At 32.8% G+C, this 13,854-nt stretch overlaps 1 protein-coding gene across 1 annotated transcript; it reads right to left on the reverse strand.

Moving 5' to 3' along the window:
* Window positions 1-312: 312 nt before the first annotated feature.
* Window positions 313-5,083, reverse strand: IAMT1 (IAA carboxylmethyltransferase 1). The gene is made up of 5 exons (XM_089831926.1): window positions 4,967-5,083; window positions 4,608-4,808; window positions 3,914-4,285; window positions 3,535-3,810; window positions 313-1,247 (listed from the first exon to the last, which is right to left on the reverse strand). Exons 2-5 carry the CDS (start codon window positions 4,803-4,805, stop codon window positions 888-890), a joined length of 1,206 nt encoding a protein of 401 aa, XP_089688052.1. The 5' UTR covers window positions 4,806-4,808; window positions 4,967-5,083; the 3' UTR covers window positions 313-887.
* Between the last annotated feature and the right edge of the window lie 8,771 nt (window positions 5,084-13,854).

The raw sequence follows: 13,854 nt of genomic DNA on the forward strand, positions 1-13,854 counted from the left end.
TTTTACGAATTTGTGTGTAATAATCAGTTTCTATAATGACTAAAAAAGGGGTAAAATTTTTACTAAGATGAGAAGAGAAACAAAAGGGAGATCTCAGCAAAGAGCTCTATTCCGAACAGCAAGGTCATCAAATTCATGAGATAATTTAGAAGTTAATTGCTCGCTTATCCATAACTTTCAATTAAATGTAACTAAAAAATGTTCAATCAATAATATCAATTTAGATGTGATTAAAAATAACTTAAACGTGATGTATACTTATTCATAAAAAATAAAGATGTCAATACCTATATAAATTTGAATTAGAAGTGATTAAAAAAAGGACCACCAATACTAACTACTGATTTATAAGAACAATGATGCCAATCCTTTTCACAAGAGGAAAAAGTTGGCAAAAAGGAGTACATGTTCCGTTCGTGAAACCCACTGGTTGAAACAGCTTTGTACAAAACATTGAATGCGTACTAGGCATAGAGCAATGAGTTTCATCAAAGTTAACGACGTCCGTTGTTAGTGGCTTTTTGATTCCACCTTGGGATGTGTCGGTCCTTGACACTTCTCTCTTGTTTGTTGGTCGACAAAGCTGAAATTATGAGACTCTGACAAATTTTGGGCCATGAACAAAGTGTAATAGCTATGCATAGATAATGAATCATGCTGCTCCCTCGGTGCCCGCACCATCATATTCACATTCATATTCATCCCCACCAACAACACAAAAGGAAGAAAAAGATCCCCTTCATTATTGTATCGAAAACAAGAACAAAAACACTACTCAGAAAACCGTTATCAAAATGGTACAGAACCCAGATCTTGTTTGCTAATGGGTAGTTTATAAGATCCTTTTTATTTCAAGCCCAAACAAAACAAAGACATGGGTTATCTAGTCATAATGATTTTCTTGTGAGGGCAGCCACAACATGGAAGAATTGGAGTTCATGTACAAGTGTTCTTGCATGCTCCGTTGCCCTCTTCTCCATCCTGCTGAACAGCTCTTTGCTTAGCTCTTTCCCAATGTGATTCTCTACAAGTACTCCACACACACTTCTACATGAGTTTGTGAATGCTCTTGCCAATTCCTCATTGTCTTCATCACATTCTACTACTAATGGACTGCCCCCTTTGAACACATCCACCTTGTTTATTGTGAATGATGATTCCTTTTCCACCACTTGTTTGAACTCTTCCACAGTTGGTGCAAAGAATGGAACATTGAATGAGTCTCTCCTCTCAGCTTCCACCATTCCCTGCAAAGAGTTTTACACACATCAGTCTATAATGATTGTGTAGAAGTTTTTGGTATCAAGTGTGTTGAATCACTTTGTGAAATGAATTGGGTACAAGATAATTTGAAACTATTATTATCTAAAGTATTGTCAAATGATTTGATAATGTCTAAAAGGTTTTGATTAGTAGTGCTAATCATTTCATATGTTGTCTTGTATAAAAAGGAAAAGAAATGTCTTTGTTATAGTTCAGGATAGGGTAAGATAGGTTTTTAAGCTTACATATAACTTCAGTAATATGAGACTACCACATATTTTTAATCGTACTTCAAAGAAGGACAAATATCTTGTCTATTGTTCTCTTAACTCAAAGTATACTTCCAAGTCTATTGTGGAAACGTTTTAGTCAGTCCTAGCATTCTTATCAAACAAGATCCAAGACCCACCATAAAAATAGTTGAAGAACTGAAGCTCTATTAAACAAATGGAGGAGTTTTCTCACCATTTTAGTTGAAAGATCTGATACAGTTTCATAGGAGTTTTTAAACTAGTTTTTAAAATATATTTGTTGACAGCTTTAAAAAGTTTTTATAATTATAAATATATAGTTATAATAGCGAGAAAGCTTAAAATTTGAAGTTTTAAAATTTTGGTTTGAAGTCTATAGATTCTTATAATAACAACCAACGTTAAAAAAATAAAATGAGTTTTTTTAGAAAGTTAAAACAAAAATTCTTATTATAGTTATTTTTAGGAATCTAAAACATGTGGCAAAAAATCTCCTAAACTGGTGGGAGAAATTTCCAACTTCAGCCAAAGATTCCCCACAATATGTATAAGCTGAAAAATAGAGATTCCTATTTTGATAAATAAGAATCTAATTTTATAAGTGGATAACAATTTTTCTGGAACATGGGTCCCAAAAGACTTAAGAAAACTGTACAAGATAAGTTTTAACACTCATTTAAAATCTCATGAGACCCATACTTTAAAATCTCATGGGACCCATGCTCCAATAAATAATTTTTGATCTTATAAAATCACTTAAGAAATTGTTTAAAAGTTTTTATCAATTTATATAAAATATAATTAAGAAAATGATAAAATAGCTTAATTTTAACAATATGGTCCATAAAAAATTCTTCTCCGGACACTTCAGAGAAAAGCAACTATTAAAAATATAAAGAAGATTTTCTATGAGAAAAAAATCATTTTATTTTCTATCTTCTGTTGACTGCAGAGCTGTTTGAAAATGTATCTGGATTTCTAAACCTTCAAAAGGTTACAATTCAATGTACCATCGATTCCACTAAATGATATTATTCCAAAGTACCCATTGAAAAGATTGATTTAACAGCTATCAAAAGGTGGAAAATGATAAGACCTATAGCCTTTCAAAGAAGTGAAAGATGTATAAGAGAAAAGTTTGCTAGATGGACCACACTATCACTTGCTTCAAGAAATGATCAAAGAGATAAGATGACAGCTGACGGTGAAACTCTAGTAAACAGCCATCATGTATTGCTTCTACGCTAAGGTCTCTCTTTTTCTTGCACAATGGATTACATTAGCGATTGGGTCAAACAATACAAAAACAAGATGGGCTATTTACAAACTATACAAAAACAAGATGGGCTATTTACAAACTATGTTCTGAGACTACTGATTTATTGCTATCCGTGAAAGGTTCTAATTCTCTTAAACGATTTTAAAGGATTTGAAATATATGGAAAATAAAAAAGAGATCAAATATTGTGTAGCTCTACTATAACAATTGATTAAAGTGATGGTATGCATTATTCAAACTTTGAAGGTATGATATAAGAAAGGAGGTTCATCTTGAATTATTTTCGCAGAAAGGATATCCTTCAGATCTTAACTCTCAGGTAAATAAGCATAGACTCTTAGACCCATATAAAATAGAAGAATATAAATTTAAACGACTTAAAATCCTCCCCAAAAGAAGAAAAACATAATCAAGATAGTCACGTTCACTGCTGAACAGGGTGAATTCAATTACCAAAATTAGATAGTAGACTGGTAGAAGTGGATTATCTCTAATATAAAGATTCAGAACTTAAAAGGTATGACATAGGAAATAAGGTCATCTCATCTGAATGATATCAGCATATAATCTTGGCACATATCAAATGGAAAACATAATAATGAACGATATCCTGTTCACTGCTAAACAAGGTGAATTCAGTAACTGAAAGATAGTAGAGTGGTAAAAGTAGATTATCTCTAATAGAAAGCATAGTACTGAAGCACAAACACAAATGAATTTAGAGAATGATTTGAGAGTCACCTCCACCACCAAATCATCCCATGCCTCTTCAAAATGGGTACCAAACAAGATGCCCCCTCCACCTTGATTTGTGGGGTCTTGGAATGTCCTTCCAAGGCAAACCAAAAACATGCATCCCCCACTCTTCATCTCCTCAGATCTTGCTCTCAGAAAATCTTCAAAATCACTCTTGAATTGAACCCTGTAAGCATTGGCAGTTTCATTTGATCCACCGTGTATAAAAACCCTGCCTTTGTTCCATGCACAAGACTTGGGGTCTAGCACAACATCAGGAACCTGCGTAATCAAACAAACAAGAATATGTTCTGGCATGAGATATCCATACATAAAATCTTACTATACTTTGATATAAATCATCTTCAACACATTCTATACACACCTGTGAAAGCCAGTGAAGAGAGAAAGAGGAGTGGACTACATTAAGAGTGTTTCTAGGAAAGAGTCTCTTATAGAAGGAGCCAGGAACTCCAGCAGCATAATATGGAACCTCCATGGGAACAGGAAGCAGCTGGAACAAGGTGTTGAAATCATTGGAAGGTAAATCTGAGAAGAATACTTGGAAATCTGGCATGTTTAGAGAAGCAAGCTTGTATTTGTTCATCAAACAGTTCACTATAACATTGGCTATCACCAGTGTATTCTGACCAGAAGAACAACCCAAGTCAGCTATGGTTAAGGTTTCTGATTCAGGGAGATCCATGTTGTTCAATGCCTCTTCCAGCAGAGGCCTGAGTGATTGAAGATGTTTTGCCTGCAGCATGAAAAAACATCCAACCATCAACGAGACTGTTGTCAAGTGTTTTTATAAGAAAAGCAGCAAGAGGGTGCTGGTCCATGGTACAGACAAAACGCACAATCACAATAAGATTGTTTTAAAGTTTTGTAAAGGATTATGGTTACAATGTCTACTAAAAGTTACTACAATCACAAGAGACATCTAGAGTTAGAAGACATCCTCTTCCAAAGAGACAATTTCTAGATGCATGCTAACAGAAATGGATATTCAGTTCTTAGGATGATGCACCAGTATATATTAGTGCATAGTATAAACTGGAGAACCATATATTACTTGCCTGCCCCTGAGAATTCTTTGCATAGCTTGTGTCTCCATTTCCTCCTTGCATGCAAAACACCCTTTCCAATTTAGTGGGCTGGGTCTCACAAGCAGAATTAAGGGCTGATGGGATCTCCATTGCCACTTTAACTATTCTATCACCATTACTATTCCTATTCGTACCACACTCTGCCTTTATAAGTTGAGTCCTCCTCATTTTCTGCAATAAAACAAGGATAAATGGCAGTTCAGAGTGTTTTTATAATTGATGTCCCTTCAAACTGAAAAGCAAACAGCATGGAAAATGTTTGTTAATATAGCGAGTCAAAAAGAAGAAAACAATAAAAACAAAACTTTGAATTGTTGTCACATGCTTACAAGCTATTCAACAAACTTGCTTCTTTGCTGAATTGGGAGAAGAATATAAAGAATGCAGAGCCAGTCACATCAGCTTCCCAAAACTTTGCATGCATAATCACAATCTTCTACCTTTTTATCATCTCCAAAAACTAGGGCAGTCTATTCTATTGCAACAAAAGAGCCCAACCCCAAACGCAACTTGGGTTAAATGGAGGACCCACGGAGAAATTTGTCAATCAAGGAGACAATTAGTATTCTAATTCGAATTAAATATTTTCACAAAAGACATTTCTGCTTCTCTCTGTAATTGCAATGGACAAGCAATTAACAATATGCTTAAGATGTTGAAACTATATGAGTTTAAAATCTTTTAAACTTTACTTCTTCACACAATTTGCTACCATAAATCATGCCATGTTTCAGACATGCCAAGACCTTATCATTTCAGTGTTGCTCTCTGCTTTCCCTGTCACATAATTACTTGCATTGCACAAGCACTATCATGCATGCGGCCCTCACCATTTCTAGGACGTTACACAAGGTCAGTATAGATATTTTTAAAAATGGGTTTACATTGTTTCTTCAATGAACGTTACATTTTATTGACGCAAGCATTCAATGGCCTAATTACAAGCTATGCCCACTATGTTGCTGTAAGTGCTAGCAAATGCAAAACAATTTATTAAAAAAAAAAAATCAATAGATTATGTATTCAATTTTTCTTAATTTTTAAAAAGAAAAGTGCATTCTTTGTATGTTATTTTATGTTCATGTTTTTATTATAGCATAATTCTATCTCTTAGCTTTATTTAATTAGTATTACAATTAATTTAAAATGCATCTAATTGGTATCTTGGTTTTTTTGGTTTATATAAACTAGATTGTTTATCTCTTATTTAGAATAGATTTGCTTTATCTTATTTTTGCTATATTTCACGTGATCTTAATCTAGACTATTTCTTATTTGATCTCAACCTCTAGATAAAATTTTGAAAATGTAAAGATTGAGAATTCTAAAATATGAACATTATCCTTTGTTAAAGTGTAGAAATTCCAAATTATGGTAAAGATTCAAGACACTTATTATAGATACTTAACAATTTTGATGATATTGGCATTCTCAATTTATACCAAACACAATTATTCAATACTTGAGTTTCTTTATTTTAATCTTGTTGAACTAGTCTAGGGGGAGTAGTAGTTATCAAGAGAGTTGTTCTCTCTTTCCTTTGCACACAACAACTTCCTAATGATATTTTTACATTGACAATCTTAGAATAGCATCATTATCCTTGCTTAAGTGCTAACTATGGTTTAAAACACTTACTCTAGATATTAGTACCTCAGATTATCTAGGATCACACATTGCCACTCTAAATTTATATCAAGCACAAATATTCAATAATTTTTTTTTAAAAAGAAAATTAATCTTGTTGAATTAGTATAGGGGACTACTTGTTATCAAGAAAGTTATATGTTGATCAAAATTGTGTCATTCATAATTCATTGTGTGTGTAACATTAGTTACATAGTACCACAATCCATAGTAGCCACTACAAACTCATATGTAGAGCTCCAAGGAAGTTACAATATTACACGACTTTTGACATATACAATAACTCTTACTATAAAAGTTATACAAAAAGGGATGCTACCAAACCCAAGTTGTCCAAGTATTTGGTCCCTCTAACCATTCAACACTTTATTGTTAATAATGAAGGGTGCAAATAGATGCGCAATCTCAGAGGTCTAGGTAGCAGTCAAACAATAAATGGTCTGGAAGAAAAATGAGTAGCTTGTATTTACTTCTAGATCTCTATTTTGTCTCTCCTTGTCTTTGTTCTCTTTCTGTTGTTGGATGAACTGGCTCAATGTAATATCAAAGTAATCTTTTTCTTCAACCATATAATTAGTTGTAGTGGAATAATAGGTCACTTCATTTCTATTAACCTGAGTGCTCCTTCTTAGATTAGCTTTATGAACTTTTTCTCTTTTAGGTTAAGGATCACAACAACTTGTAGGGAAATGTTACAAAAAATGAACCTTTGAAGAAACTCACTAAGGTACCAAACCTTACCATTGAAATAAGACTGAGTAATTACATATAGAGATAGTAAAGAAATAAGGCTATACCAAAATGTCATGGGAGAATACAACAAAAATGGTGGAGGCCACATAATAGATGAGGAGTTGTCCACCCAACCTTAACAAGCATACAAATAGAGAGAATACCGGAAAATTAATAAACACATTAGAAACAGGACAATAGGAAAAGTGACCATAAAGAAAAAGAGCAAAGTACTAATGACTAGTTGAGAACTAAACCACAAGCACCCATTGGGTTGGATAAATAACTCCAACATCCCATAAAAGGAAAGAGCAAGAGAGAAGGACTCAAAAATATGTGAATGTAGGACAACACACAACATAATGAGCTAGAAGCAACAAAAGAAGACTGCCTAACACATACCATAATGGCATGTGAATCTCCAAACCAAATGTACAGAGAAAGTGAAATAAATTAGAATTCCCTCAAGAGGAAAACTTTAGAAAAGAAGAGAAAGCATGTTAGATCTATAATTGCCAATAAATGATAAAGTTAGATCCATTCCACAACCCAAAATATAATCCCACATGGATAAATGAAGCTCCAATAGGAAAAACATATGGAGAAAGTTGAATTGATTAGAACACTAGGTATAATTTAATATGAAGAAAGGAAACTCAATGTAGAAATGAAGGAGATGGGTGACTACTAATCTTTCCAAACAAAATCTTTCCACTACACATCATGAAAATATTTGCACACCAAAACACTCCAATCTCTATTAGGATTAACTTCAGATAGAAATAACATTTACATGCAAATATAACCAATACCAGAAAATAGTAGATCACGTAAAAGAGAACACAAGACAACAAGATTTAACGTGGTTCACCCAATCCTTGGGCTACATCCACCAACAACAAGTCCAATATTATTATTATCCAATGATTACAACTTGATTACAATCCATAATCCCTTACAACTTAATACCACTACAAGAAGCTACAATATCAACTTACATCATGAAATCCCTAACCTTAAGCCTTTTTTTACAAGCTTTTTCTGCTTACAAAATTAGGGCTAGAATAATAGAAAAATAATAGCCAACGCCTTTTAAAATATATGGGCATTTTTGGCTTCAGGGGTGCTACCCTCAAAAACCCCCATGGGGGCATTACCCCTCGACCCTACCTTGTACTGTGACAGGGAGCGCACTTAGGGTGCTGCCCTAGGACTCTGCAGGGGCACTACCTCTTGACTCCATCTTGGGGATGCTGCTCCCAAACCCCCATAGAAATAATATGGAGAAAAAAATGCATTGAATAAACCTTCGAGTCTAATTAGGCTCCGCATCACAACAATCTCACCAAACTAGAAGTAATAGTAAAAAATAATATCAATCACATTGGAATTTAAAATTAATATCATATAGATAGCTTGGTGTACCTTAATTCCTCTCGGTTTCAAATTTATCTATAATATCAACTAAGATCTCAACTATGTGATCATATTGAATTATAACTATTTTCATTATTTATTGTGAGGATCAAAACTCTTACTAGGAAATTTTCCCTCTCATTTAACATTTTATTCGGTAGATGATATAAAAAGCTCTTTTTGATTTATTTTCATTAAAATACCCCTTAATCTCATAACATGTCACATTTTGAGTCTTTCCCATAGTTAAACACTTTAGTCCCCATTGTGTAACCACTTCGGATACAACCACACACGTACATTTGTGTCATGTAGGCAAAATTATATCTGGTAGCTCATCCACAATATTCAAAAGATCAATTGTTAATTGACTTCAGTTTACAATCCTATCATGTTTTACATCCTAATAGACATAAACATCCATGAAGTTTCAACTATTAAATATTTTGGGTAAATTGCATAAGAAAAGCATATAATTTAATTTTTTTTTGGAGAAAGAGAAAAGAAAAACATATTGTAAGTATAAATAGGCACCACACAACACAACAAAAGCTATTAGTAAATTTTCTTAGTTACACAACCATTTACACATCAAAGAATTTTCTAGCACATTATAACTCCCAAGCTTCTATTGCGCTCAAATATTTTCAAATATATGCAAGACTTGATTGTAAGAAAGCAATTTTTCATTGTCTATCTACCTCTAAACAAGCCCCCAAGTGTCCCTTTGACACCATCCTATCAAGATATGTTATATTGATTATTAATAAATATCTACATACCTGTTGAGGATATATCCATGATAATACAAGATTGCCTTGTAGTAAAATGATGCTAATATGATTATATGGATGCCACCATACTAAAGAAGACACAACCACTTGCAAATGTATCATCAATAAAAAAAGAAACTAGTGTTGACATAGATGCAATGCAAATCTTAGATCCATGCTCTTAATGTAGCACATTTTAAATCAAAATAAAAGACGACTTAAACATCTAAAATGATTATGCTTTGACTAACTTCATTTTTTCTAGTATTTAGATATGCATAAAATCCTCTATTCTTAACTTATAATTTATGTAGCTCTCATGTTTCATTCTATTCCATTGTTATTTTGACCCGAGAGATACTATGGTTGTTATTATTTGATTATCTACACGATGAGATGCATCAATGACTACACATTATTTTGATTGCCAGTATCATAGATGTTAGATGCTAGATTATGTTTCTCTTCAATTTGATCATATCTGCATGATGATGCTACTAATTTGATATGATGCTTTATGATGATGTCTGGTTTATTTTGTATTTAGGTCTTGGAAAATGAATTATGCATTTGGAGGATGTTTATTAATGCACTCATCATTATTGTAGGTATATGTTGTAGATATCTATCTTTTATTTTTAGTTGATATATGCTCCAAATAGCCTTAAAGTATTTATTTAAATGGTTTTATTTAATGCAATGTTATATGAATATATGTTGTATATTGATGTATTGCACCACTACTATGCATCTTGCGTGTTGGTGTTGGTATGAAGTGAGACAAAGTCATAGTCATTTTCTTGTGAGATCTACGCGATGCCCAAATTTCCTTTACAATAATTATCTATGTTATATGTGCTTTGGTATTTATATATTGAGCACATGCACTTGATGTTTGCATATTTCTATGAATAGGTACCAGGTACATTTATCTTATGTTTCTAGATTTGAGTGTGTATCTATTTCCTCGACAATGATACCATGAGATAGTGACATTAGCCTTGCATGTTGAGCCAATGTCGTCCCTATATGGATGACATAACTATATTATTATTATTTTATCAAGATTTGGAACATGTTGGTAAATCCAAAATTTATAATGCATAGTGTGATTTCCCCCATGAGTGTGTCTATGCATTTAGATTCCCATAGCTTGTGAAAATAATTTTATTTTTAAGTGCCAATTTAAGTGTATGTTGGGATATTAGTTATTTCAGTTTAAATTATTGGGTAATTTTTCATAGTTGGATTGCATACACATGAAATCAATTTATTTAATTTGGGTTAATAGGTCAATTGATTATTTGAATGTCTAAATGATCTAATTTTTAATTTACTTTGGAAAATGCTTATATGGGCAAAAAATGAGTTTTAGACTTCACTTGTAACTTGAGTTTTTAAAGTTTTAGAGTTTTGGCTCCAAAAACCATTTGGATAAATTTTTCTTGGATCATCATGTATGATAGCTCATTGCATTCATGGTGGGATTCCTATCCTTTGTTGATATTTTCATCCAATTTGGTAGCTCATTTATTTTTCGCACATCATTTTTTTTGAGTTTTTCTATTTTTTGTTAGGTAGGACTCTCCAAATATTTCCTATGGATTTTCTTTAATTTGAACTTTATTTCTCTAGTTTCATGGGCTAAGAACTAGTGTTCTCCTAGAAGTTTGTTTATTTTCATTATCTCTTTCATCAAGAATAAGCTTTTCATGTTTTCTGTGTGTGGGGCTTGAAGTTTTAGTATCTTTATATTGTTGGGTTGTGCATACATGCCCAAAATATAGATTTTATTTTATTTTTTCAATTTGGATGCAAAAAGGGTAATGGGTTTTAATTTTATTGATTTTTGAGGAGTTTGAATTGTCGATTCTTTTATGTTGCATTGTTTTGCATTTCATCCAAGATTATGTTAGGATTTTGTTGGAAAGTTTTGGGAATTAGAATGGATTCTCCTTGCTTCTACTCATCCCATAATTTTTTTCTATTATTGATAGATTAATAGATGAATGCATACTCCAAAAAAAATGCCCGATAGAGTGTGTTTGTGTATTTTCTTGAGATGTGTTATTGGAGATTTTACTTGCTTGGTTTTGTTTTGCATTGAGATGCATAGTGATGGTCATGATCCCACCTTTGAGCACATTGATCATGCCTTGATGAGATCTTACAATACTCATACTCTTGGCTTGAAGCCAATCAAGTCCTTTGAGTATTGGGGTTCATTTTAGGTTGCATTGCCTTGTGGCACTTGTATAATGAAAATGGTATAAAGGGTAGAATCATGGAGTGGTTTCTCATGGTTATCCCAGCTCAGAAGTGGCTGATAAGGTAACATGAAGAAGTTATTAATAAGTGATAACAAAATAAACATGTGATAATAAAACATAATATAAGATAAGGAAATTTGACCACCTAGCCTCCTAAGGGAGTTGGAATGAAGGTCAATAATTGTTTGGCATCCTGAGGGAGTTAGAAAGATGACACAATATTTGGCCTCCCAAGTGAGTTGATCAAAGATACACTCCAAGCCTATCCTCCAAAGGGAGTTGGAATGAAGACTTGATGCTACTTGGGCTACTACGAGCCAAGCACTAACACTCCAATAGAGTCCTCTACATAGTAGCCTATAGAGTGTTCTGAGTAGTGACTTGGAATATTTAATCATGACCTACATGTGCATTTGTATTTACCTTATTCATGCATTGGTTGACATGTGTGTATCCTCTTAGGTGTTTGTCCTTTATAACTATGACCTAGTTAGAGTCCCCATGAGCACAATGGGGTGGGCTTGCCGGTTCCATGTGTTTGGAAGGCATTGTTAACTATACCACTATTGGGGATTGGTGTACTCTACCTATAGAATTTGGAGCTTGTATGCTCACTATCTTTATTCTATAGAATTCATGGTATGCATATTTTTGATGTTGCAAGCATTGATGTTTAATTTGGCTTTGTAAATCTATGCTTTACATTATGATATTTATTGATGCAATCAAGCAATTACCATCTCGATATGCATGTATCTTGTACTCGCCAGTATAGATTTAAAACTAATTTTCATTTTAATATGATAAGGGAAATGACCCAATACTTGAGATTTCTAATGGTTGTGATAGGATTTGTTGATTTGATACCCATACTTATTGATCAAATATTCATAATTATTGACTTAGTATCTTTTTTTTACAACATTACATCAATAGTTGTGACTTTAAAATTGTTGGTACAATGATGAATACCTATAATTGAATAAAATGTACCCTTAATTGGAAAAATTAACCAATGGTGTGATGCCACATCACAAGTATGGGTACCCTTTTTGCACAATAATTGGTCTCACTTTTTATTTATGTTTTTTTGGACACTTTGGTAAAAAGCATAATGATGTGGCATCCAAATTGAGAATGTGGACCTGAAACCTTAGTTATAAAAAGATGACTTTCCAAGTAGGCTACTTTAAAAAAAGGGAGTGATTGAAATTTCCACATAGGATTTTGAGAAGCATAAAGTGTTGGAAATATAAGAAGGAGTAACAGAGAGGGGAGGGGTGAATTAGTTACCACAAAAATAAATCCCAGATCCCTTAGTTGTCAACTCAACTTTAAACATAAACTCTAATAATTTGTATTCTGTTGTAAATCAGTAAACACACATGCATTCAGTCAACATTAGCAGATGCTATAACTCAGTAAACATTGAAAATTAATTGTTACTTGATAATAACTGATCTTTAAGATGTTAACTATGATCAACCTTAATTAACCTTAGTTGCATACACATGAAGGCAATTAGCATGAACATAAGTGACACCGAGATTTAACATGAAAACTCAATTTGGGAAAAACCTCCAATTGCAAGTAGTTATTTTTTTTCACTCTTTTGAAGTGAGCCCTATTAGGATCCAACCCTATTAAAGGTTACAAAACAAACTATTAGGTGTGACCCTATTAGAGGATTTAATCACCCTATTAGGAGTGGCCTTGTTGGAGGTCTTTAATAGGCACTTCAATAGAAATGCCACCTTGTTAGAGGATTTACAAATAGCTGTTAACTTGTCAACTCTATTAAAAGATTTAGATCATTGCTATAATGGTTAGAAGATAACAATGAGATGACCTATGTAAGGTCTACCCCTACTTGAATTTTCTATTGTAGTGTCAGATTCTTTTAGGTTAGTTTTCTAATTATCGGTGCTTTGTTACCAAATTTGATTAAATGTTAATTTCATACTCAGTTTATATATGTGATGAGTTACTTATTTATTTTAGGTGTTTATGATTATTTCTATGATGATATGTGTATGTTTTATTTAATAACTTTTAGTTATTTCATGATGTTAGTTAGATGAATGATTTATATGCAGTTTCTATGGTTACTTACCATATACTTGCATGTGTATGGTGTACGTATATTTTTTACTTTATGATTGATGTTCATGATGTGGTTGAGGGAGAGAGTTATAGTCACCTGCTAGTCGAGATCTACATGATGTACCACTTCCTGCTATTGCCTATTTAGTTTAGAATATATGATTTTGTACATGCGTAGATTTTGTACAGATTGCAAGTACCAAGTATCGACTTCCCTGAATTGTTAGGATGAGCATACCCTATCACAATATTTCAATGGTATAAGTGGGGAGATAA

This window comes from Cupressus sempervirens, chromosome 5 (assembly GCF_028749045.1).
Source record: "Cupressus sempervirens isolate cs-2001-9-10 chromosome 5, ASM2874904v1, whole genome shotgun sequence".
In the NCBI taxonomy this organism is placed as follows: Eukaryota; Viridiplantae; Streptophyta; class Pinopsida; order Cupressales; family Cupressaceae; genus Cupressus; species Cupressus sempervirens.

Excerpts from the sequence above, each read along its gene's own strand:
- IAMT1 (XM_089831926.1), bottom strand. The coding sequence starts at position 4,805 with ATGAGGAGGACTCAACTTATAAAGGCAGAGTGTGGTACGAATAGGAAT. Across the intron at positions 4,286-4,607 it reads CAAAGAATTCTCAGGGGCAG|GCAAAACATCTTCAATCACT; the intron begins GCAAGTAATATA and ends TTCATGCTGCAG. Across the intron at positions 3,811-3,913 it reads CTCTTCACTGGCTTTCACAG|GTTCCTGATGTTGTGCTAGA; the intron begins GTGTGTATAGAA and ends TTGATTACGCAG.